Here is a 23725-nt window from a genome sequence, read left to right on the forward strand (position 1 = left end):
TGATCTGTGGCATTTTTTGGAACATCATAAAATATTTAGAAAACACTTATCGTAACATAATAAATCAATAAAACAAAACATGATCTGACTCTTCAATAACAAACTTTCACAAAAAAATGGACATATTGATAACAGAACGAAGTTTCACGAAGAATAAATGCATAAATTGAGTTATCTCCCTTGTTTTCTGGGAAGATAATGCAGTGACTTATTTATACCTCCCTTGTTTTCAGGAAAGATAATGCAGTGACTTAATTACCTCCCTTGTTTTCAGGGAAGATAACTCAGATATGCACCAAATCTTCAACCCAATGCTGCCTACTTTTTCAACAATATTGGATGCAACATTAAAGTCACTGATAAAATATATGTAACGAAGAATAGATATTTCAATAAATATACAATTATCTTAAAAACAGCAGCACTATGTTAATGTGTAATTGAAATACACATGTACAATTTTACAAATATCCAAGAAATTCCCACACATATTGTTCCTCTTTACCATTCTTATCTAGAACTGGCTTGATTTCTTTCCTTTCATTTTCTGTCTTGTTCCCTCTATCTCTTTCGAGTGGTTTTCATTTTCTTTCCTCATATCTCTTTGTAAAGACTGGTTTCTTTTTTATTTCATCTGTATGGAATTTCCTCAGACTGGTTTCTTCGACTGCATTTCGTTTAGTTTTGTTCATTTACACAAGACTGGTTTCTTTTCACAATTAAGTTTACATTTCTTCAATAATCTTAATGTGGACCAGTCTATTTTATTTTAAACTTTGGCACTTTTTCAAACTGAAGGTGCTAGAACTGTTCTGATGTACACACTATAAACTAATCCCTTTGATGACTAGCATACAAACAATTTGATTTTATTTCACTGTTAACTGAAATGTATCCCTTTTTCACATTCCCTGTGTACATTCTGCTAATCATATGACAAGCACACTTAACATCCAATTAAAAAGTTGTTGATTCCAAGCACATATTTCTATTAACTGATTCACTAATTTGTCTTCATCATTTCCTCTTTTCCACTGCAAACCCTTGATCTGAATAGCTGTTAATTATCAATTTTTCCCCTTTTACCTGCTGTAACTTATTGTCATACAAATCCACGAAGAAAGTTCCAAAATCCAAAGTGATGGTTTAAGATAACGCCAGAAATATTTGTCATAAAATATCTTTTTTAAGAAAGGTTCTCTTTATTTTCTCTGTAATTATTGTTTTATTACTACGACACAGTTTTGCCTACCTTTAAACTTTTATGCAAAGAACTTCGAAATTTTTTTTTTTCAATTTTTGCGAGAAAACTCTGATCAAATGGGTCTCCCAAACTGACATAAGCTGCAAGACCTCTGTTCCACATGTGAAATACATCGCAGGTATTTTCTTTTGTGACTTTTTCATCTATTCCAGCGTATAAAAGTAAAGCCCGGCATGTAAAATACTAAAATCTAATTTTGTTATGTGCGCGCAAAATCAGCAATTTATCCATAACCCTCAAAGCAAATTCTTTTCTATCAGCATTTCATAGTCTGTTTATTAGAAGCAACATAAGCTGTCTGATTACCTTCATTTTACGCCTTTCACCAAATATTGCAAATTCCCATTTCGTTTTTTTGCGCTTTCATTTATGTACACTATAGAAGCACTTAAATCTATATGTTAAAATTGTTTATACTTGTATACTGAAATGTAGTTCTCTTCGAGTCCTTTTTCTTCAACAATTATTCTTAGCATCAGAGCTTATTTTATATGGCTGGTCAGGTGGCAGTTGAACTCAACTCGTCCATCGCAACACTTCTTACATATTACACATTTGAATGGATCGGTATCACTCGAATGGAATCCATTATGCAAAAGATACAAAGTACAGTCTTCAAAAATGATATGACAGTGTTCGCACTTGTAGACCTCGCCTTTCGACAGAAGGAATGAAACCATGAGTTGATCTTCTGACAGTTCTTCCCCTTCTTCATTGTACTGTTGTTGGTACGTGCTTTGGTCCACAATCGCACTCGTGCTCAATCGTCTCATTGGTCGTCGCTGTTTCCGGAGATTTGATGAAGATATCATTCGCTTGTTAAGGTTTCGGCGACTAATTACACCGGTGTGTTGTTGGTCGTCGGACTGAAAATCTTCTGTTGATCTTGACTCGGCAAAACTTGAATCTTCCGATGGCGTTTTCTGGCATTGGTCAAATTTATTGGACCCATCATTATCATTATCAGCATCTTGATCTTCATCTGCGCTATTTTTAGCTTTACTGTCAGACTGTGATAAAGGACCGTCGTTCATTGACATGGACGTATGCGAGTCAGACGAATATTTTCTGCTTCTGGTGGTTGTACTGACTGGTTCAACTTCTTCAATTTTAAGTTGGTCATTCGAATTGGACGGGGCTCGTTCGGGGCGGAGTATTGGCAAACGGGCCGGAGACAGCATGCCTTGGGCCGAGTTGAAAGGCTGACCTAGTAGGTTCAAGTTTTCAGCACCGTTGGATGCTAGCAGCATCGAGACAGCAGTATTTGGATCACTACCCTGTGACAGGGAACGCTGGATCAAAGCATGCGCAGTTGAAACAAAGGGAGGCAACTGGAAGTGCTCTGCAAGGGACGTAACTGGTGCAGACTTTGGTTGTCCAGCAAATAAACTAAATGCCTTTTCTATATCGGACATCTCGGAAACCTCAGGTTTCATCATGTCACCTTTACCCTCCAGATCTGGTGGAAATCCAAAACCAAGCGGCAATGGGCCAGGAAAACCAAGGGATCCGGGATGCAAATTTTGCAGATTCAGATTGAAAGCTCCAGGATGGCATAACATATGTTTCTGCAACTCTTCCAGTGAATGGAAGCTTGCTCCGCATACGAAACATTTTTGAAAGTTTTCCATCATATCCCTATGGTGGCGCCGTTCATGCATTCTGAAACTCCCACACTGTGCAAATGTTTTTCCACAAATTGTGCACTCGTATGGCTTCTCACCAGTGTGTACGCGCTCATGGGCACGCAATGTACCAATCTGTGTGAACGACTTTCCGCAAGTTAGACAGATGTGTGGTCTTTCACCAGAGTGAATTTTCTTATGCATTGACAAACTTGCTGGTGTAGAAAACATCTTCCCACAAATATTACAACTAAGCGTGTCGTCTTTACCTCTACTAGTCTCCTCCTTATTACGCTTCGCTGGGGGAGATAAATCAGTTGGGTCTTCCGAATTCTGGGAATTTTGTGAATTTATTGCTGATAAGTGTGGTGCTAATTGCAACCCAGACTGAGTAGTGACTGGCACTGGGAGAGAAACTTCCGGAAACAATCCCGGAAAACTGGTTGCCGGCGAACTTGAAGTTGCCGTCATTTGGGACAAACTGGCTGCAAAGGACGAGATCTGTGAACTAAGACTGCTGTGGGACATTGCACTGCTATTCTGACCTGTTGTCATGCTTGGAGAGCTCGGGGTCAATGGTTCGGGTGTGGGCGGGGCACTGGTTACAACCGGAACTACACCGTCCTCAAAGGCAGTCTGCACCTGTCTTGAGTGCATACGCTCATGTTTTTTCCAGTTGCTTGCATCACTGAATGCCTTATTACACACAGAACACACGTAGGGTTTCTCTCCTGAAAAAAAAATGTAGCAGTGTTATATTTTGTTAAAAGTTATCTAATGCTGTTTTCATAAGTCATTAAAGCCACATATTCAGTTCTTGAGTGAAAAACTGAAGTTTCAAACTTTCTTTTTACCTATATATTTTGTTTTTTATTCATATTAGTAACCTTGGCTATCAGCTAACTCATTTATAGACTTTGGCAAATCATCCCTATGAAGTGTAACAAGTGCTATCTAATGACAGTATACAATCTGAAACTCTTCCACATAATACTGGCTTACATAAAATAAGCTTTACCAAGATTCCAAAGTTGAACTGTCACAAAATATGCGCATCATCCAATTTGGTCTAATTCAAGGGCAATGATCCAAAAGTACCCGAGGCGGATTTTGCTGGTTATCGAACTAGGATGAGATTTTTGCCCATAAACATTGTCAGCAAGTTTGGTGAAGATCAGATAAAAAGTGTTCAACTTAGAGAGTGGACAAAGCTAGATTCGCAGATTTCTAGTATTTCAAGGGCCATAATCCAAGAAGGCCTGGGGCGATTTGGCTGGTTATTGAACTTGGCTGAGATATTATGCCGACAAACATTACCTGCAAGTTTGTGGAAGATCGGATGAAAATTGTTTGATTAAGAGAGCGGACAAGACTAATTTTGCAGTTTTTCGAATAATTCAAGAGCCATAATCAATGAAAGCCTGGGGCAATTTTGCTGATTATCAAACTTGGTCAAGATATTATGACTGTCACAAAGTCTGATGAAGATCAGATGAAAACTCTTTGGACAACGCTAAATTTGCAGATTTTCGCGTAATTCAAGGGCCATTACTTGAGAGTGCCTGGGGGGGGGGGGGGGGATTTTGCTGGTAATCAAACCTGGCTGAGATATTATGCCCACAAAAACTGTCACCAAGTTTGGTGAAAATCGGATGAAAACTGTTCGACTTAGAGTGCAGACAATGCTAAATTTGCAGATTTTGAGTAATTCAAGGGCCATAACTCAAGAGTGCCTGGAGCAATTTTGCTGGTTATCAAATTTGGCCAAGATATTATGCCAACAAACATTTTCACCAAGTTTTGTGAAGATTGGATGCAAACTGTTTGACACAGAGAGCAGACATGCCTTTGGATGCCAACCACTGCTCTTTCAGAGACGGGCGTATAAAAAGGGGCTTAATTTCACAAACTGTAAGCCAGAGTTATGGAACCTGGTCATTTCATGACACTTAAGACTTACAGAGAGTTTGAAAGCATTCAGTAAAACAAGAAACATGCGTTGAAGCAATCTTTCATAAATATTCTATGCTAAAAAGGGGCATAATTCTGGAAAAATGTAAGCCGGAGTTATGAAACCTGATCTGTGAGATCACCTCATGATGTGATGAGTTTGAAAGAAACTAGCCAAGTAGATTTACAAGACAAGAGGGTCATTATGACCCTGAATCGCTCACCTGAGTAATACGAGCCACAAGTTTAGAATGGCACACTGATGCTAAAATATTAGAAAGTCGGTCAGTAGGTCATATTCATGGTCACTGAAAGTCAGTTTTAAAATTGGTGTGCAAAACTGTACATGTCATCCAAATTTCAAGACGGTATCTTAAAAAACAAAAAAGTAGGTCAGTAGGTAAAGGTCACAGTCAGGTGACCCCTGACTGATTGGGGTCATCAGGTAACTATAATTAAACAGTCTAAAATTGTTTAAGTATATATTCCTATATAACTCATATAACAAGTGACCCCGGGCAGGGCCTCTTTCCTCCCAAGGGGCATAATTTATACAATCTTGTTAGAGATCCACTAGGCAATGCTACATACCATATATCAAAGCTCTAGGCCTTGAACTTAAAGACAAGAAGATTTGTATTTTTTCCTCTACATAATTTTATGTTAAATTTGGGACCCCAGGGCAGGGCCTCTATTCAGCCCAGGGTCATAATTTGAACAATTTTGGAAGAGGGCCAAAAGGCAATGTAACATACCAAATATCAAAAGCCTAGGCCTTCCAGTTTCAGGGGAGAAGATTTTTAAAGTTTTTTCCTATATAAGTCTACGTAAAACTTGAGACGTCCCGGGGCAGGGCCTCTTTTAACCCCATGGTTATAACTTGAATAATTCTGGTAAAGGACCATAAGGCAATGCTACATACTAAATATCAAAGGCCTAGGTCTTGTGGTTTTCGACAAGAAGATTTTTAAAGCTTTTTCCTATACAAGTCTTTAGATGTAAAACTTGTGACCCAAAGGGCAGGGCCTCTTTTCACCCTAGGGGCACAATTTGAACAATTTTCATAGAGGACCATTAGATGATGTCACATGCCAAATATGCCTTGTGGTTTTGAACAAGAAGATTTTTAAAGTTTTTCCTTTCGGTTCCAATGGCAACTCGAGTTCTTCATGGAATTCAATTCTTTGAACAATTTTGGAAGGGGGCCAAGGATCATTCTGTGAAGTTTGGTGTAATTCTGCACAGTTGTTTTCAAGAAGAAGATTTTTTTTAGAAATTGTTGACGGACGAAGGCTCCACGGCTGATGACTGACTAACAACTGACACTGTGTGGTCAAAGAAGCTCACCATGAGCCTTTGGCTCAGGTGAGGTGAAGAACTTCAACCTAACATTCTAAAGTCATAAAGTGGAATTTTATTAACAAAAAGCTAGAGGGCTTAAATATGTGAGGTAATCACATGATACCCGTGATATGAATTAATGACATGATATGAATTCTTTAAGTATTTAGCCAAGCAGTTTTTGAAAAACTTACTTACATGCAAAGCTTTATCAAAAATTTCTAATCTAAAAAGCGGCATAATTTTGACAAAATGAAAGCTACAAAGAACAAGCAAATTCGATGAATTGGTATCCCCTGCCGAAAGGGTTTGTGGTGAGGAACGGCAAAACAGTATATCCAGCAAAAAGTTAAGGATGTTAATAAGAGGCAAATAATTTCATTACTCAAAATCAATTTAACAGAAAATGAATGCTAATTTTTGGTGGTGGTGGTGGTGGTAGGGGGGGGGGGGGGGGGGGGGGGTGACTGGGTGAGGGTACAAAACATCATATGTTGATTATAAATATTGATGGAAAATTAAAAATGAAAAAACAAAAAACAAAATGGGGGGGGGGGGGGGGGGGGGGGGGGGGGGGGGGGGTGATGCATGCTTGGGGTGACACAGTGAAAGTAATAAATCATAACATTACCTCAGATAGAAAACCTTAATATATATTCAGACAGGTTAGTATTTGACAGGAGCGGCAAAATCTGATTTTGACTTGCTTGTCCGTTTTTGTCATTTGCTATTTTTTACTTGTCTGTATGATAGTTACATAATAAATTCTGGTCAAATTTCACTTGTCCGTACAAACTTTGGGACAACCTCAGTCCTGGGCAATACGGACAACTGAATTTGCCGCACCTGAATTTGGCATTTTATTTGCAACGGAATCTGTGAATAGTGAAACACAGTATATGTCATAACTAAGTAATTAACAGGCACCTGTTAAACATGATCAATGCTCTGATTTTTGGTTGCGGGTTTATCCCGCTACCAAAGTTAAAGTGTATTTCTGACAATCATGTAGCATCTTTATTTGATTCCAAATCACATCCAAAGGATGTTCATGTGCTACACAAAGTAGTCCCATTCATGAACAATGCGGATGAATTATCAATGAACAAGCAGTTCATATTCATCCTCTATTCATTCACACTGGCCATTCAGATTATACAAGATCTGTCAATGATTAGGTATTCCAGCCCATGGTTACATCACTGACTTGCAGCTGTTCATGTAAGGTCAGGCAGAGTTTATCTTAGATATAAGGAACATTAGTATTTGTTTGTTATACATGTATATTTATGGATTGGCATTTAAAATGAAAATAACTCTAGCAAAACCCGCAACCACCAGACATCTCAAGGCTTTGATATTTTCAAGTGTCTACTGACTGAGATTTTTTTTTTCTATGAATTTTTTGAAAATATTTTGATAGGTTTTTGAGAGTATACTCTAAATAGAGGGTCATGATGACCCTGGATCGCTCACTTGAGTAATATGAACTACATGTTTCAAATGTCAAACTGATGCTAAAATATTACGAAAGTCAGTAGGTCACATTCATGGTCCATGAAATTCAGTTTTACAATCGGTGTGCAAAACTGTACATGTCATCCAAATTTCAAGGCTGTATCTTAAAAAACAAGAAAGTAGGTCAGCAGGTCAAGGTCACAGTCAAGTGACATCATATTACTTAGGGTCATCAGGAACTTATTATTAAACAGTCTTGGAAATAGGAACAGATAATTTTTTAAGTATTTTTTCCTATATAACTCATATTATAATTAAGTGAACCCGGGGCCTTTTTTAACCTCAGAGGCATAATTTGAACAATTTTGGTAGAGGACTACTAGGCAATGCATCATACTAAATATCAAAAGCCTAGGTTGTGTGGCTTTTGTTGACAAGAAGATCTTTAAAGTTTCTTCCTATATAAGTCTATATAAAACATGGGACCCCCAAGGCAGGGCCTCTTTTCACCCCAGGGGTACAATTTGAACAATTTTGGTTGAGGACCATATGACAATGCTACAAACAAAATATCAAAGGCCTTAGTCTTGTGGTTTCAGACAAGAAGATTTTTAAACTTTTTTCCTATATAAATCTAAGTAAAACTTTGGACCCCGAGGCGGGGCAGAATTTGACCCTAGGAGGATAATTTGAACAATTTTGGTAGAGGACCACTAGATGATGCTACATACCAAATAGCAAAGCCCTTGGCCTTGTGGTTTTATACAAAAAGGTTTTCAAAGTTTTCCCTATATAAGTCTATATAAACTATGTGACCCCGGGGCGGGGCCATATTTGAACCTGGGGGATAATTTGAATAATCTTGGTAAAGGACCACTAGATGATGCTACTCAACAGATATCAAAGCCCTAGGCCCTGTGGTTTTGGACAAGAAGATTTTTAAAGTTTTTCCTTTCGGTTGCCATGGCAACCAGAGTTCTGCATGGAATTCAATTCTTTGAACAACTGTGAAAGGGGGCCACCCAAGGATCATTCCTGTGAAGTTTGGTGTAATTCTGTCCAGTGGTTTTCAAGAAGAGGATTTTTTTAGAAAATGTTGACGGACACACAACGGACATTGTCCATTGTCCAGTCACAAAAGCTGGCTCAGGTGAGCTAAAAAGCTCTCATCCTGTAGTTGAAGTAAAATTCATCTTAAGCCAGGTTTCAGATAAACTTTGGTCAAACTTTTCTCCAGTAATTGATCAGCTGTGATCACTGTGATCATGACCTTTGATCTACTGTCCCTAAAAATAATGGAGGTCATCCAGAAGTCATCAGCAATCCTGCACTTTGACTGCTTTGTGCACATCCATTCAACAGTTATTGACTGGACTGAATGTCACTGTCACCTTGACCTTTGTCCTTCCAACCCTTTAAACAATTTGGTAATTCAGTGACCAAAGGCAATTATCATAGATGAAGATTGACAAGTATATGCCAAAGTGTTTTCTCATCTTTTTTTTATCAGGAACTGAATGCCTACTGACCAATGGACAGACTGTTTGACTGACCAACACAAGCAGAACTTTGAAAGGATGGGGATGGTGTAATATGGATTCTAACACGACTAGCAAATAACCTACATACATGTAGAGCAAAATCTATCTCGGGTTATTCTGCAATAAACCACTCGCGTACAATGACATCATTCGATCCAGGTGCGTAGCAGGGTCATAAAAAGTAGTTACCATTTTTTCTAACACTGTTGATACTAGTACGTCGTGTTAGAATCGAAATAACAAGTTCCCAATGGTTGATTTATCGTAGAATAACCCGAGTTTTTAGTTCTTATGCGAAACAATATATCACTCAGGCCTGCGGCCTTCGTGATGTATTCTTTCGCATAAGAACTCAAAACACGGGTTCCATGAAGAAAGAAAAACATTCCTTAACAGGCTGCAGAAAAACTTGCATTTTTTTGACTGAACTTTCTACCAGTACTATAATTGTATCACGGTGTGTAGGAATTGTTTATTGTGAAATTCAATATCGGTCCATTATATACTGATGTGAACAAGTAACAGCTTAAACATACACAAAGCTGTGAAATTTAGAAAAAAAAATATCTCCCCATCAGAGTATAAAATCAATGGTCTAAGAAAACTGGTACTGTATTGTAAATTTTCTATCTATTAGAAGTAACAGCTGCAGGGTAGAAACAATTAAATTCACTTAATCACCTAGCATAGATAAGTTTAACAGTATACAGTTATCAGGTATTGACAGTTACAAGTGTTTCAAAATGCTTGTTTGGCCTTGAATGTACAAATGTTACATTCAAATGTAAAACTATGGTAAATCTATTCTGAAAAATTCAATGCACGTTTCACTAAATAGTTTAAATTAACTTTAAAGATACCAGATGCGTATATTTCACTGAATAATTTACATTAACTTTAAATTCAGAAAATTGTTAGCATATGAATTTAGCCTCTATACTTAAACATTATAAACTGTGTAAACTTTGTAGAATGTACAGCTCCATTTACAATCAAATGTCATGTACAACAGTTATTTGTTCAAAAAAAAAACTTCCACTTTTTTAGCAGTTGTACCATACTTTGCTATACATGTATTGGGTGTGTACTATTTTAAACCTTACATACCATACTGTTTATATAGTGTGAATTTGGGTATAATAATCAATCTTTACGCAAAAAAACTTTTCCAATCTGTATCAAATATTGTACTTAATATTCTTACTATTGTCATGATTGTACTTAATATTCTTATTATCATTCAAAGTACTGCAAAATGGTACTTATTTCACTTAGGCATTACATTTTACGAGGATTAATGTTGTCTATATTTATCAATAAATCCCCATTTTTTTAATCTCAAAATTCAAAAGCCGAAGTTTTAGATCAATGCAACATTGATATGTATGGTTTGCTTTACTGTAATATTCATTTATGAAGTCAGTATGATCTTTGTAAAAATAATTTGTTTAACTGAAGTGTGAAATACATGCAGTACAATGTTGGTACAGCTGAACCTCATTCACTCAAACTCAAGCGGACCAGCAAAATTTGTGCAAGTTATTGGTAGTTCGAGCCATCGAACAAAATGCACTATACATAAGTCAAGTTTAAAGTCGATATCTTCAATGGTTATTAAGTTATGCTAAGGACCGACCGCCGCCGTGGGTGTTAACATCTTTCAGAGACGGGCGTATAAAAAGTGTTTGTGTGTGTTTGGGTGTAACGTCTTTTTCAACAATTTTTCAGTCATACGAACGACGGTGTCTACTTGCAGCAGTGAGCACAATGCCCAACTTTATAGTGCTGCCTCACTGGAATATCATGCAGTAGACACATGACATGATACCCCACCCGTTCACATTATACTGACACTGGGCTGACCAGTCTGAGTCCTAACACTATCCTCTTAATGCTGAGCGCCCACCAAGAAAGCTACTAGTACCATTTTTTAATTCTTTGGTATGACGTGGCCAGGGATCGAACCCACAACCTCCCGCACTCGATGCAGATGCTCTACCACTAGCTACAGAGGCAGTTTGGCGTATAAAAAGAGAGAGCAGTAACACGTTACCTGTATGTAACCTCTCGTGGGCTTTGATATAACTGGCCTGGGCGAAAGTTTTACCACAGAATCGACAAGCTGGCCTCACGTCACTGTCTCTATCAGCACTTGTGTCCATACCCTGAAATTTACAGCAGAAAATGTTGCTTACCAAACATACAACCTGTGTCCATACCCTGAAATTTACAGCGGAAAATGCTGCTTACCCATGACAAACATTTCCAATCACTATACAGCAGGGTATTCTTTCCCTTATTAAGTCACCTACAGTAATAGGAGGCAATCACAATGTCAAAATGTAGGTTGACAACAGGGTTGCCACTTAGTTAAGAAAATGAAATTCCCTGACTAAACCATACTTTTCACTGACCGATACCACTATATTTTTTCTGACCTTTTATATTTATTTTGTTTCAGATATAACAAACTTTCATTAACAAAGCCTTTCAGTCTTCAAAATTCCAAAGTTAACATAAACAAGAGGACCAAGATGGCCCTAGGTCGCTCACCTGTGTAACACACCATAACAGTGTAAACATGTTTTACCTAGTGATTATATGGAAACAAATATTCTGACCAATTTTCAGTAAGATTGGACCAAAATCTTTTCTTTGGTTTGACCTAGTTTTTGACCCCATATGACCCAGATATGAACTTGTCCAAGACTTGATGATAAGGCGTAAAAAAAATTCTTTGTTTCCGGTATCCCAACCTACCCTTAATTTTTGGCCCGACCCTAAATGTTTTTATGGCCTTGGAGAATATTTTTTTCAACTTTTTAACAAAAAGTTGCAAAACTGCACTTTTATGCTTTAAATATGGCCAGTGATGTTAGAAATCAACTTACTGATGCTCTAAAGGCATTACCCCCTTATTTGTATTCATTTTTTGACACAAAAATAATTTTTGAAAAGTCTCCCTTAATAAAAAAAAAAATCCAAAAAAAAATTTTTCCAACCTACCTACCCTGATTTTTTTGAGCATGTTATCAGAAACAAAGAATTTTTTTTTAGGCCTAACATTCTGGCCAATATTTATGAAGATAGAATTAAAAATGTGCCCCCTAGGGTGTAAACAAGCTTATTCTTTGATTTGACCTGGTGACCTAGTTTTTGACCCCACATGACCCAAATAAAAACTCATATGATATTTCATGCAGACAAACATTCTGACCAAGTTTCATGCACATCAAATCCAGGCCTAGTGATCATCAAGAGCATCATTCTATGCAAGTTTGTATCAAGTCAAAGCATAAACGAAACCTCTCTATGTCGACTGAAAAGGCCAAAATAAAAAAAAATGCCCCTGAAATGGGTTCTTGCCGGTTTTCAAAAGGAACCAAGATCTTATTGTGACTTAAGCTGTGTGTAAGTGTGGTTTAAATCAAATACGGAATGTCACTTCTATCGTGTTCACAAGGTAAAAATTACCAACTTATTGCTATCAGGGACTGTAACTCTAGAACCTATGATTGGATCTGACAGATTCACCATGGAATCCAAGATTTATTGTTGTTGAAGACATTTTGCAAGTTTGTATCAAACCAAACCATAAATAAAGTCTCTATATGGCTGCAAAAGCCAAAATAGCATATTTTGGACCTATAAGGGGCCATAAGTCTAGAACCCATGATCTGATCTGGCCAGTTTTCGAAAGGAACCAAGAAATTATGCCAATACAAGTTGTGTGCAAGTTTGATTAAAGTTGATTGCAAAATGTTGTCTCTATTGTGTTCACAAGCCAAAAATAGTAAACTCTGGAACCCATGATGGGATCTCGCCAGTTTTCGAAAGGAACCGAGATATTATGCCAATACAAGTTGCATGTTAGTTTGATTAAAGTTGATTACAAAATGTGGTCTCTATCGTGTTCACAACCCAACATTAGCATATTTTGGCACTTTAAGGGGCAATAACTCTGGAACACATGATGGCATCTGGCCAGTTTTCGCAAAGGAACAGTTATATTATGCCAATACAAGTTGTGTGTAAGTTTGATTAAAGTTGATTGCAAAATGTGGTCTGTATTGTATTCACAAGCCAAAAATGGCATTTCTGGCCCTTTAAGGGGCCATAACTCTGGAACCCATGATGAGATCTGGCCAGTTTTTGAAAGGAACCGAGATATTATGCCCATACGTAACAAGTTGTGTGCAAGTTTAATTAAAATCAAACATAAAATGTGGTCTCTACTGTGTTCACAAGGAAACTGTGGACAGACAACAGATGGACGATCACAAAAGCTCATCCTGTCACTAGGTGACAGGTGAGCTAAAAACCATGGTTCATGCCTTACCTGTAAGTTATCTGTAGAAAGTTTCCTGTTCCCAGTAGGGGAGGGACTATGTAAACCATTGGTTTTTAGGAATGACTGAAGCTGTTCAATCAGCCCCGGGTTGTCATGGATACCTGAAAGTAAACATGAAACTTACTCGGGTTGTCATGGATACCTGAAAGTAAACATAAAACTTACTCTGTTCTTCATGGATACCTGAAAGTAAACATAAAACTTACTCTGTTCTTCACGGATACCTGAAAGTAAACATAAAACTTTGTCAGGTTGTCATGGATACCTGAAAGTAAACATGAAACTTACTCGGGTTGTCATGGATACCTGAAAGTAAACATAAAACTTACTCTGTTCATCACGGATACCTGAAAGTAAACATAAAACTTTGTCAGGTTGTCATGGATACCTGAAAGTAAACATGAAACTTACTCGGGTTGTCACGGATACCTGAAAGTAAACATAAAACTTATTCTGTTCTTCATCATGGATACCTGAAAGTAAACATAAAACTTTGTCAGGCTGTCATGGATACCTGAAAGTAAACATAAAACTTACTCGGGTTGTCATGGATACCTGAAAGTAAACATAAAACTTATTCGGGCTGTCACGGTTACCAGAAAGTAAACATAAAACTTACTCAGGTTGTCATGGATACCTGAAAGTAAACATATAATTTCATTTAATTTTGTTGGGTTTAATGTCGCACCTACACCATTATAGGTCATATGCCAACTTTCCAGTTTTGATGGTGGAGGAAGACCCCAGGTGCCCCTCTGTACATTATTTCATCATGAGCAGGCACCTGGGTAGAACCATCGACCTTTCGTAAGCCAGCTGGGTAGCTTCCTCACATGAATAATTCAACGCCCCGAGTGAGGCTCGAACCCACATCGATGAGGGGCAAGTGATTTAAAGTCAGCGAACTTAACCACTCGGCCACGGGGGCCCTTAATATACTTTTAACCTGATTATTTCATACCAGAGATTAAATATCGATAGCTTTTATATAATTAAGTCTCAAAAAGCTTTTAAAATATTCTAGCCTCACATAAACATATGAATTTACAGTATACAGTAAGGGGCAGACAACTCACCTAGACTAGACAAATTCTGTGCATAGGCCGCATATGCACTTGACATAACATCAGCATCATTCATCGCGTGTACACAAGGAAATTGCTCCGCCCATTTACACTGTCTTGTCTGTGCTGCATATCACAATAGCTGAAAATAAAAACAAGAGGGTCATGGTGACCCTGAACGCTCACCTGAGTAATATGAGTCACGTTTCAAATGGCAAACTGATGCTAAAATATAATGAAAGTAGGTCAGTAGGCCAAATTCATGGTTACTGAAAGTCAGTTTTAAGATTGGTGTGCAAAACTGTACATGTTATCCAAATTTCAAGGATGTATCTTAAAAAACAAAAAAGGAGGTCAGTAGGTCAAGGTCACAGTAAGGTGATCTGTAATCACTTAGGTACATCAAGTAAATATAATTAAACAGTCTAGGAAATATGATCTGGTAATTTTTGAAGTATTTTTTTCCTATAACTTAAATAACAAGTGACCCCCAGAGCGGGGCCGCTTTTCACCCCAGGAATCTTGTAAAAGAACCACTAGGCAATGCTACATACCAAATATCAAAGGCCTAGGTCTTGAACTTTCAAACAAGAAGATTTTTAAAGATTTTTCCTATATAAGACTTTGTAAAACTTGGGACCCCCAGGGCAGTGCCTCTTTTCACCCCAGGGATATAATTTGAACAATTTTGGTAGAGGACCACTAGGCAATGCAACATACCAAAGATCAAAAGCCTAGGCCTTGTAGTTTCAGGCAAGAAGATTTTTAAGTTTTTTTCCTATAAAAGTCTATGTAAAACATGGGATCCCCGGTACGGGGCCTCTTTTCACCCCAGGGTAATAATTTGAAACTTTCTTGGTAGAGGACCACAAGGCAATGCCCAAGTTTGGTGTAATTCTGCCCAGTGGTTTTCAAGAAGAAGATTTTTTTGAAAATGTTGACGACACACGACGCACGACGGACACTGAGCGGTCACAAAAGCTCACCATGAGCCTTTGGCTCAGGTGAGCTAAAAATCCCATTCATTTTGTCAAAATCTCATTGATTCAAGGCAAATGGGAATTAATCTCATAAAGGTATCTGCCAAAAGTGATCCCTGCTAATGTTTATCAACTTCCACCAAATGCTTTCAGAGGAGATGTTGTTTAAATGGAAGTGTGGACGGCCGTACGGACAACAGACGGTGAGCAATCACAATAGCTCACCCTGAGCAATTTGCTAAGGTGAGTTAAAAACGCTGAACGCCCAAAATTCAAATGAAATGCTTGCAGTTGACGGCGAGGGTAGGGTCATTATGAGTTTGACTTCAAAGCTGTTCTGGTCTAATGGAAGTGTATCAGATCTAGAAAGATTAAAATAAAACATAATTTCCAACTGGACAGGACAGTTTTGATCTAAAAGCTAAAAGTTAACACCTCACTGAACTCGGCTACAACTTTCATCAACCTATTCAGGCACAGAATTTTGAGTTACAAAGATAAAATGGTCTTCAAAACAGATGTTTTCTTTTCAGTGTAATAAAGGTGGTCTGCATCTCATTATAAAAAGAAAACTAAATCGCTCACCTGAGTAATATGAGCCTCATGTTTCAAATGGCAAACTGATGCTAAAATATTAGAAAGTAGGTCAGTAGGTAACATTCATGGTAACTGAAAGTCAGTTTTAAGATCGGTATGCAAAACTGTACATGTCATCCAAATTTCAAGGCTGTATCTCAAAAAACAAGAAAGTAGGTCAGTAGGTCAAGGTCACAGTAAGGTGACATGTAATCACTTGGGTACATCAGGTAAATATAATATGAGTTATATAGGAAAAAATACTCAGAGCTCCAGATAAGCTTTTGGTGAAAATGGGTATTTACCCATCACTTTTTGTCTGAATTGGGTATTGGAAATTTGAATTGGGTAAAAATAATATCATTACCCAGCCTTTTCTGAAGTAATTGGGTATTTGCTAAAACCAATTGGGTATTTTACCAATCTCGCACTAAGAATTGAGTATTTTTTTCTTACAGTATACATGGTATATATCATTGAACAGGATTGACTAAGTACCTAAGTACTTTAATGGTGCCCTTCAATGTTTAATACAAAAATGTATTTAAAATTGTAATGAATGTTCCATACTGTTGTTTTCTTTTTCACTTTTAATGAAGCCGGAGATCAGTTCATCCACAATATCCCGAACGATGTGGTCACCACAATATGCATTCTCCCAAAAGATGTCATCCAGTATTGGTGACACTACATCGTCACAAACAGATTTACTGTCATTGTTGAACAGCAAAATATCCCACTAATTAGTTTGTTTGTGCTGCAACAATGTTTTTTCTTCACATCTTTTACATTTTATCGGCGTAAAATTGTTTACAAAGCATCCAAATAACACCGATCTGCCGACTGAATGGTCCTGTGATTTTTTCAATAAACTGCAACATGTTCTGCGGTAACGTATAACCAGTCAGTCAAATCTAGCGTTAAAGTCTCGTACCGTTCTAGTAATAAGGAAAATGCGATACGCAAGCAATTCTTTATGAATTGGGTATTAGGAATTTTACTTGCGTTTCAGTACACACACTGTATGTTTTCAATTGGGGTTTCTGCAATTTTAATTGTGTAAATACGCAGCTTATCTGGAGCTCTGATACTTCAAAAATTATCAGATCATATTTCCTAGACTGTTTAATAACAAGTGACCACCATGGCGGGGCCTCTTATAACCCCAGGGGCATAATTTGAACAATCCTGTAAAAGGTCCACTAGGCAATGATATATACCAAATATCAAAGGCCTAGGCCTTGAACTTTCAGACAAAAAGATTTTTTTTCCCATAGAAGTCTATGTTAAACTTGGGACCCCGGGGCAGGGCCTCTTTTCACCACAGGGTAATAATTTGAAAACTTTTGGTAGAGGACCACAAGGCAATGCTATATACCAAATATCAAAGTTGTAGGTCTTGTGGTTTTAACAAGAAGATTTTTAAAGTTTTTTCCAATATAAGTCAATGTAAAACATGTGACCCCGGGGCGGGGCCTCTTTTCACCCCAGGGGCACAATTTGAACAATCTTGATAAAGCACCATAAGATGATGTCACATGCCAAATATTAAGGCTCTATGTCTTGCGGTTTTGAACGAGAAGATTATTTAAGTTTTTCCTTTCGGTTGCCATGGCAACCAGAATTCTGCATGGAATTAATTTCTTTCAACAATTTTGAAAGGGGACCACCCAAGGATCGTTCCTGTTAAGTTTGGTGTAATTCTGCCCAGTGGTTTTCAAGAAGATTCTTTTAGAAAATTTTGACAACACACGACGCACACTGAGCAGTCAAAAAGCTTGAGCCATGAGGTGAGCTAAAAATCCCATTCATTTTGTCAAAATCGCATTGATTCAAGGCAAATGGGAATTAATCTCATAAAGGTATCTGCCAAAAGTGATCCCTGGCTAATGTACATGTAAACATTTTGAATTTAACAAATTAACAACTGTTCGACACCTACATACACGCAACATCAAGATGTAGTCATCATATACTAGTATCTGACACCAAGAAAACAGCTAGGCATAAAAAAATTCCCACCACTCCCACTGCAAGACTTGTAGCCAGTAAAATCCACAGTCACTTGCCCCTAAAAACTTACAACTCCTGTATAATGGCCCATCTTAGGGTCCAGTGAGTTGGGTTTTACGGCGAATCGACACAAAATGGTCATATATCGCCGAGATCTTAGGGTCCAGTTACTATGGTATCAAGACATTACACCTCCAGGATATTACACCCTGAGACTTTACTCATCCCTTTTGGGAAGAGTATAGACCCTGGGTATAATGGCCCGAGGGTGTAAAGACCTGTTTCACAAAACTCCGTACCAACTCTGTACGCATTTCGTATGATTAAAAAGCTGTTTCACAATAATTCGCAAATCTGCGAACCTCATACGAAGTTGCTAATTTAAACAATAAATTGTGAATAACCCCTTATGCACATATCCAATACAGCCATGTCCAAAAGTCAGCTAACTATAGATATATATTGTATACTGGAGTCTCATCCACTTCCAAGCATCAATAAATATATTTTTTCATTAAAGTTGATAAAACTTCTTCATTTCAAATGTTGTTAATATAATTAGCTACAGTTTTAATACATATGGAGCTGTGGTAGCCTAAGGCTCGGTATTTCGTAGAGGTGCGCTGTATTACCGGTATACCGGTAACCGTGGTACCATCTTCCCGTGGTACGATACCGCGGTACCATCGGGGAATACCGGTATTTTATCAACATTATCCCTACTTCTGTTTATTTTTAATTTACATTGTCTATGTAGCCTTCCATAACAGCAATTGACACCAAGCATGATTTTCCAATTTATATCTCTGCAATTCCAATGCTACTGTTATAAGTTTCCAAAAATAACCACCCAATGGTGCAATATTGAACATGTACATGATCGACCGCGTGATCTCCAATCAAAACCTTCGAAAACCTCCAGATTATTCCGTATAGATGGATGACGTCATGGGCGCATTTGTTTTCACTTTGAGTCCGGTAAATTCGGCGAGTCCCAACTTCTTGTTTAAATGATGATAGTTTAAATTTTAAAATATCCCGGTTTGTATTTGCATGTATTAAAAAAGAAATAAATAGTATGGAAAATGTCGAGTCGAAATTTATTATTTTTTGTTTGAAAAAGATTTGATGAAGCCTTCATACTATTTGTAAACGTTACTGGTTTATCAAACGGGTGCACGAATCGAAATTCAAACAAGCGCAACCTATATACATGTGACCCAGTGCTTCCCTAGAGACAATATGGCGTCTTCCGACAAATACACGCTGATAAAAAATACTAAGGGTCATTATTCTAACTAGTCATTTGTCAAGCTAATATTCCAGTGTATTTTTTCTTTAATTCTAGTCAAGTAACTAGTCTTCGTTGTTGCTCATAATAAATTTAGTATTTCTGAGAGTTTTTCAATATTTTTATGACCACTATCATAGCTGTAAGTCTTACGATAAATATGGTGATATACCGTGGTATATACCGCAGACCTGGGGTAATTAAAAATGTAATTGTAATTAATTGCAATTAAATTACATTTCCCAAGTAATTCAATGTAATTTGTAATTGGGTCAATTATCAATTACATGTAATTGTAATTTAATTAATTACAGAACAGTTCTAGGGTGTAATTGACAATTACATGTCAATTACTTTCCAATTACATGGCACATGCTAATCCAGTTTGTTGAACAAATAGTATATATAATTTGTTCAACAAACTGGATTATTATTTTATGTTTATTACCAGTGACACTTCACTTTAACATGCTAATATGCATTTCATAGCTGTGAAAAATAACAATAGAATATTATGTTAGGTGTTAACCCATTGGACATACCTCCTTTGTTCTGATATTTGTTTCATTAGAACCAACTGGTAATCTTTGATGATGTTTGATTATGTTTTTGGAGAAAATGATCAAATAATGATTTGAAATTGTTTTTTGCATAATTATTATTTAGATTTTTATCGGAGCAAAAATTGATATGCTTAGCAATTAGTTTAATCATTTTTTATCTGTGATAAAATTTGTTGTATTAAATGATATAAACAACATAGCATTTCACAGTTCTAACAAGATAAAAAAATTAATTATTATTGTAGACATTATGAGTATTCTACAGTTTTAGTGACATAGTTATTCTAGGATGACTCATGAATGTTTTACAACTTATTTTCAATGTGGTCCTTTGGATAACTTGTAGTGTCAAGGATAAAAACTTAAAATATATGTTTAAAATCTAAATGATTAAATACTGAACTAGACTAGTTAAATTTGAAACATATATTGCAGAACCATGATCCTATAAACTTCAGAGAAATTCAGACCTCAGAGAAATACCTGACTTTACATGCATCTTCTCTAACCGAATTCTGCTAGACGATGTATTAACTATTAATTAGGGCTGACTTTTTGCTCCTTTTGCAATAATATTAAAGACAGAGTAATGTTCTCCCGCAAACACAGATTTTACTTTGAGCTTAAATTCAATTTTGAAATAACTGAAATCAGTTTACATGTGGATTATCATGTTTGTGTAGTACAAAGTAAAGAACTTTGCTACAGTGTTCTTGTAAGAAGCACCACATTTGGTATTGTAATTGAATGTAATTAATTACAATTTCCAATGTAATTGTAATTTAATTAATTATATTGCTAACTTTCATGTAATGGTAATTGTAATTTAATTGGACATTTCTCAATGTAATTGTAATTTGATTAATTACATTTTCAAGTAATTGACCCCAGGTCTGATATACCGCGGTAATTAGGAAAAAAACGTGGTACACCGCGGTATTTTTTTCAAGGCGGTACCCAGCCCTAGTATTTCGGGCTGTTTTATTTCTAGTTTTTCTTCTTTTAAAAAGAGAACAGATATTATTTTTATTTAGCTGGTCTCATTTCGAAAAAAAGCCTACGAGGTACTATCGCCACTTGTGTGCGGGATTCTCTTCCTTTTTATGGTCCCTGCATCTACTGATGCGGGAGGCATATAGTGACTGTCCTGTCTGTCCGTCAGTTCGTCCGTCCATACGAGGTTAACCAAATGGGACTGTTTCGTCTAGCATCAATACCTAACTAGAATGACTTGATACTAATGCAAATGTAACCTGTGACCATTCCTCATCTTCAGACATCACCTGACCTCAGTTTGACTTTGGACTTAGGTTGCTTTGTATCGACAAGGATGCCACCGGGGGCATCAAGGGTTTACTGAACGCAGCTCCTTGTTTGTTTTAAGTTAAACAATTTGGAGCAGGTAAATTTTATTTACCGTCGCTTCGTGAAACAATTAACATAAGCTCTGTAGAGCTTTTGAGCGACCCTATTTTAAGAACAGTTAAAACCAATTATACCTTACCCCCAGCAATTTTCCATTTACAGCTGGGTGGACTGAGGCAATCGTGATAAAGTGCTTTGCCCAAGGACACACCGTAATGGGAGTCACCAGGATTCAAACCAGGGGCCTTCATTTCAGTAGGAAAGCGTCTTCAGCCCTCTCGACCACTGCGTAATTATTTTTTGTGAAATGGGAACTTCGATTATATTTATACACATTACTCGGTCTTTCAGTTTCTTTCATTTATTTTACATCTGTTGTAAAGTATGTCTGTTGCTATATGGTTACTATGGCCTTTATTACAGATCTCTCTATTACACAGTAAATCATTTTCTACATTGGGAAAAATGGGCTTTCTGTAAGAAAAGTTTGTACGAAATAATATTTGCAAAGACTTTGTAAGAAAGTTTTGTGAAACAGGCATACAAAATTAATAAAACTTTCGTACGTTTTTCGATCCCAAAATCGTACGAACTTCATACTAAAGTTTTGTAAAACAGGCCCTGACTAGCCTACTTCCTTCACAGTAAATTTCATGGAAGATCTCAAATAAAATCAAATCTGAGGACAAGAACACAGACAAGCAACAGATTACATTCTTGTCAAAAAGGATAAGCATGTTAATCTTAGAATAGTTTAAAATGCAATAAACAAGACGTAGGGTCAGTAATTGACAGTTAGCAACAAAAACCGCAACAACCCGGTCTCTGCTCGGGACTGTGTTTCTTCTTAATTGAAGATGAAGAAAATAAATCTTGATATGTAGATTTGTTTATTAAATGATACATTAACTGGTGCACCATTTAAATGCCTTGTATTTACCGTCAGACAGTAAAATATGGCTTTATCTTGCGGCCAACTTGTTTCTTTGTGCTTTTCACGTAATTCCCCAAATTGCCGATAGATGGCGCTTTACTTCCTGTAATTATAACCGGTGTTGATGCTAAAATTTGCCTGTACGATTTATTACACTGTACCGCTATTTGCAAGACACTGATGAGCGACAAGCAATCCTTTTGATCAGTACTTATCAAATTCATTCATTTCAGCAGTTCACTGCCTCCTTGCAACAAGGTACAGTCCCAGACGACTGGAAACAAGCTCTCGTCACACCCATCTTTAAGAAAGGCGACAAGAGCTCCCCTGCCAACTACATGCCCATATCTCTCACTTCAGTATGCTGCAAAGTGATGGAGCACATCATCCACAGCCAAGTCTTGCAGCACCTTGAAACACACAACATCCTGTCTGACAGCCAACATGGTTTCCGGAAGAAAAGGTCATGTGATAGCCAGCTTATCTTAACAAACCAGGACCTCGCCGCTGGACTTGATGAAGGAGAACAAATAGATGCGATCCTCTTGGACTTCTCCAAGGCCTTCGACAAGGTACCCCACAAGCGACTCCTATTGAAACTCGACCACTACGGTATAAACGGGAACACCTACAAGTGGATTCAGAGTTTTCTCTCCAACCGCAGTCAAAAGGTCATTGTCGAGGGACAACCGCAGTCAAAAGGTCATTGTCGAGGGACATTCATCATCTTCCGCACCTGTGACTTCCGGAGTCCCACAAGGTACTGTCCTTGGTCCTTTGCTATTCCTTCTATACACAAACGACTTACCACAGAAAGTTTCGTCAACGTCCCGCCTTTTTGCAGACGACAGTCACTTATACAAGAAAATCCGCACAGAGCAGGATGCTTCTGCACTACAGGATGACCTTGAACGTCTGCAACAGTGGGAGAAGGACTGGCAAATGTCATTCAACCCCTCCAAGTGTGAAGTTGTCAGGATTACTAGGAAACGTAACCCAGTCAGAGCCAAATACTCCATCCATGGCCATGACCTAGCTGAAGTGACATCCGGCAAATACCTTGGAGTCATAATCACCAACAACCTGACCTGGAACACACACGTCGACGACAAGACCAAGAAGGCCAACAACACACTCGGTATTCTCCGACGGAACATATCCAAATGCCCATGGGAAACAAAGGCCCAATGCTACACCGGTCTGGTCAGACCCATCATTGAATACGCCTCAGCCGCATGGGACCCCCACACAAGCAGGAACATCCAGCAACTGGAGGCAGTCCAGCGAAGAGCAGCCAGATTCGTGATGGGTGACTACAAAACCACCAGCAGCACCAGCCAGATGATAGGTAGTCTAGGCTGGGACTCTCTACAGCAGAAAAGAACCAGTAACAGACTGGTGATAATGTA

At 37.6% G+C, this 23725-nt stretch overlaps 1 protein-coding gene across 1 annotated transcript; it reads right to left on the reverse strand.

Moving 5' to 3' along the window:
- Nucleotides 1–1214: 1214 nt before the first annotated feature.
- LOC123542141 (DNA-binding protein Ikaros-like) lies at nucleotides 1215–22416 on the reverse strand. The gene is made up of 5 exons (XM_053532194.1): nucleotides 22323–22416; nucleotides 14607–14736; nucleotides 13519–13631; nucleotides 11233–11344; nucleotides 1215–3620 (listed from the first exon to the last, which is right to left on the reverse strand). The coding sequence occupies exons 2-5, from the start codon at nucleotides 14668–14670 to the stop codon at nucleotides 1747–1749; spliced, it is 2163 nt and encodes a 720-aa protein (XP_053388169.1). The 5' UTR covers nucleotides 14671–14736; nucleotides 22323–22416; the 3' UTR covers nucleotides 1215–1746.
- Between the last annotated feature and the right edge of the window lie 1309 nt (nucleotides 22417–23725).

Source organism: Mercenaria mercenaria, chromosome 19 (genome assembly GCF_021730395.1).
Source record: "Mercenaria mercenaria strain notata chromosome 19, MADL_Memer_1, whole genome shotgun sequence".
Taxonomy (NCBI): Eukaryota; Metazoa; Mollusca; class Bivalvia; order Venerida; family Veneridae; genus Mercenaria; species Mercenaria mercenaria.